The sequence below is a fragment of the Sinocyclocheilus rhinocerous genome, unplaced genomic scaffold (assembly GCF_001515625.1).
Source record: "Sinocyclocheilus rhinocerous isolate Xijiao unplaced genomic scaffold, SAMN03320098_v1.1 scaffold4034, whole genome shotgun sequence".
In the NCBI taxonomy this organism is placed as follows: Eukaryota; Metazoa; Chordata; class Actinopteri; order Cypriniformes; family Cyprinidae; genus Sinocyclocheilus; species Sinocyclocheilus rhinocerous.
This window is the reverse complement of record NW_015639842.1, coordinates 71,122-73,407: the sequence shown is the minus strand read 5'-3', so window position 1 is coordinate 73,407 and position 2,286 is coordinate 71,122. Positions and strand designations below refer to the sequence as shown.

At 38.0% G+C, this 2,286-nt stretch overlaps 1 protein-coding gene across 2 annotated transcripts in view; it reads right to left on the bottom strand.

Annotated features, from left to right (window-relative positions):
• Positions 1-318: 318 nt before the first annotated feature.
• Positions 319-2,286, bottom strand: part of LOC107752189 (aminoacylase-1A-like) — a 17,148-nt gene continuing 15,180 nt past the window's right edge. For both annotated transcript variants that reach the window (XM_016568087.1, XM_016568086.1), the window contains exons 13-15: positions 1,436-1,515; positions 1,286-1,346; positions 319-959 (exon numbers count right to left, since the gene is read on the bottom strand). In XM_016568087.1, the coding sequence (XP_016423573.1) occupies positions 795-959; positions 1,286-1,346; positions 1,436-1,515 (306 nt within the window). In that variant the 3' untranslated portion in view covers positions 319-794. The remainder of the gene's footprint in view (positions 960-1,285; positions 1,347-1,435; positions 1,516-2,286) is intronic.

Genomic DNA, 2,286 nt, shown 5'->3' with positions numbered 1-2,286 from the left:
CTGTATTTTTTTAATTATGCATAGTGTAAAAAGGTTATTTGTGTTTCCTAGATTGCATATCTATCATAAGTGGGGAAAAATACACATCACCTTAAATGAAACTTTTGAAGCTACATTATTTATTATTTGAAGTCAGTCTCCATGTAATAATAATAATAAACTTTAGATAGCTTTGATATGTGCTACCTTTTTTTAATCAGGAGGGCAAAGTAGCACCAATCAACTACAAAAAAAAAGAAGAAAAAGTTTGAGGTAACTTCAAAAATCATAAAACATGAAATCATGAAATGTGACTCATTCTTATTGGAGTTGTTGTGCAGTAATATAGTCTCATAGTAATCAATGACCCATACACATTTTCAGTTTATGTAACAACACGTTTGCATCAAAATCATTTGTATTAAAAAAATATAACGCATCTATAGCAAGCAGAGCTATACAGTTTGAGTCTCTGAAATAATTTTCTTTTTTCATATATGAGACACAAACTGCCTAATTCAAGTGTGTTAAATTTACACTTTATCAATTAAAACAAGTTTATATCAGCTCCTAATTGTGGATATCAGCTGACAAATAAGACTTAAAAGCATATCTAAGACGTTATTGAAAGAAAGCAGCTCCTGAGTCAATTAAAACGAACATAAACGGTGACCTTCATTATATGGGATCAGCCCATCTTTGGTGTTATGGCAGATACATTTGTTGATATGTGCGGAAATCAGCACCGTACTCAGAGCCGCGAGGAGCAGAAGCAGCTGTGAGAGATTCAAGCAGGAGAGGAGGAGTGTGTTCCTCTACTCTTCTCCGCTCAGAGGCGGCACGCTGGCCAGAGCCGGGACCAGACGCTCGTACACCTGGATGCCCCGCAGGAACACCTGCTCATTCAGGTACTCGTTATGATCGTGAAGTAGGATGGGAGTGAGATTCATCGGAGAGAAACCAATGGCAGGAAGACCCTCCTACAAAAACACAATTCACAATAATATTAATAGGAACTCATCTGTGGAGGGGTATAAGACACCAAATTAATGAAATACACTAGTTTAGGGTCATTATGATTTTAAATATCAACACATTTAACATGTATGAATCAGAAATGTGTCTCGAGCAGCAAATCAGCATATTATACTGATTTCTGAATATCATGTGACACTGAAGACTGGAGTAATGATGCTGAAAATACAGCTTTGATCACAGCAATAAATTACATTTTAAGTAGTTCAGGTTTATTTTAGATGATGCATCAGGTTGTTTGTTTCTGCAGATAGAAGTGAAACGGACTTACTTCCCTGATGAAGCGGCTGTCTGTGGCAGCAGGGAAGATTTCCTTTTTCACAGTCATGTTCCTGTCATTAGATGGATAGAGGCACGTCTTCATATGTTCAACTAAAACTAAGGGCTCACAAAACTTTACAACAAACTACTTTTCCCTCACATGGCTTTGCAGGTAGAGCTAAACGCGTGCCACCAGGGGTCGCTCTCCTCTGTGCATGTGAAATTCTGGTCCATGTGTTTCTGTAGAGCAGAAAAAAAGCTACAGATTTAAAACCAAATCATGAGTCTCTTGTGCTTGTTCACACACAGTTCAGTCATTTACAGGAGTGACAACTGCATTCTACGCAGTGCGTACAGAACCGAACTAGTTGTTAATGACGTATTTATATACTTTTCTGTATGTGAGGTGCAAGAAATCAAAGGGTACGTTCTGACTCGTTAGTGTTGCCATATCTTTAAAAAAAAAAAAAACAATAGGAACAAGCCTATAATTTATAATGAACTCAAATCCAAAGGTGTTGTCTTGGAAATAAGCCACATAGCAAAATATAGCGACCTGCATAACCTGCAAACTCAATAAACTGGAACACTTTAAAAACAAAGCCCAAAGATGCGTAATGAGTGTTGCTTATAATAAGCAGACATGGCAACCCTTCAAGAGTGCATGCTGCGAAGCAGACTTCCAAACGTAAACAAAACACGACGGCTCTGTCGATGGTGGTTTAGTTAAAATCCACGAACATAAAGAGTCTTTGGTCACCGTAATATTACTTTGGTTAAAAATAGTGAGATCAAAGATGCAATATGCCAAAAGCTATGGTTAGCATAGTGTCAATCATCGCAGTTTCGAGAGCTAGTTCTGACGATAATTTAGGGGATTCACTCCCGTATTTAATGCAGTTGTCACTCCAGAAACCTAACAGTGTGTACGTGGCTATAGTCTCCTGGCAGACACATGAAATAACCAGACGTGAGATGAGGCCAGCTGGAACTGTGTTTGGCGTGTAAAAA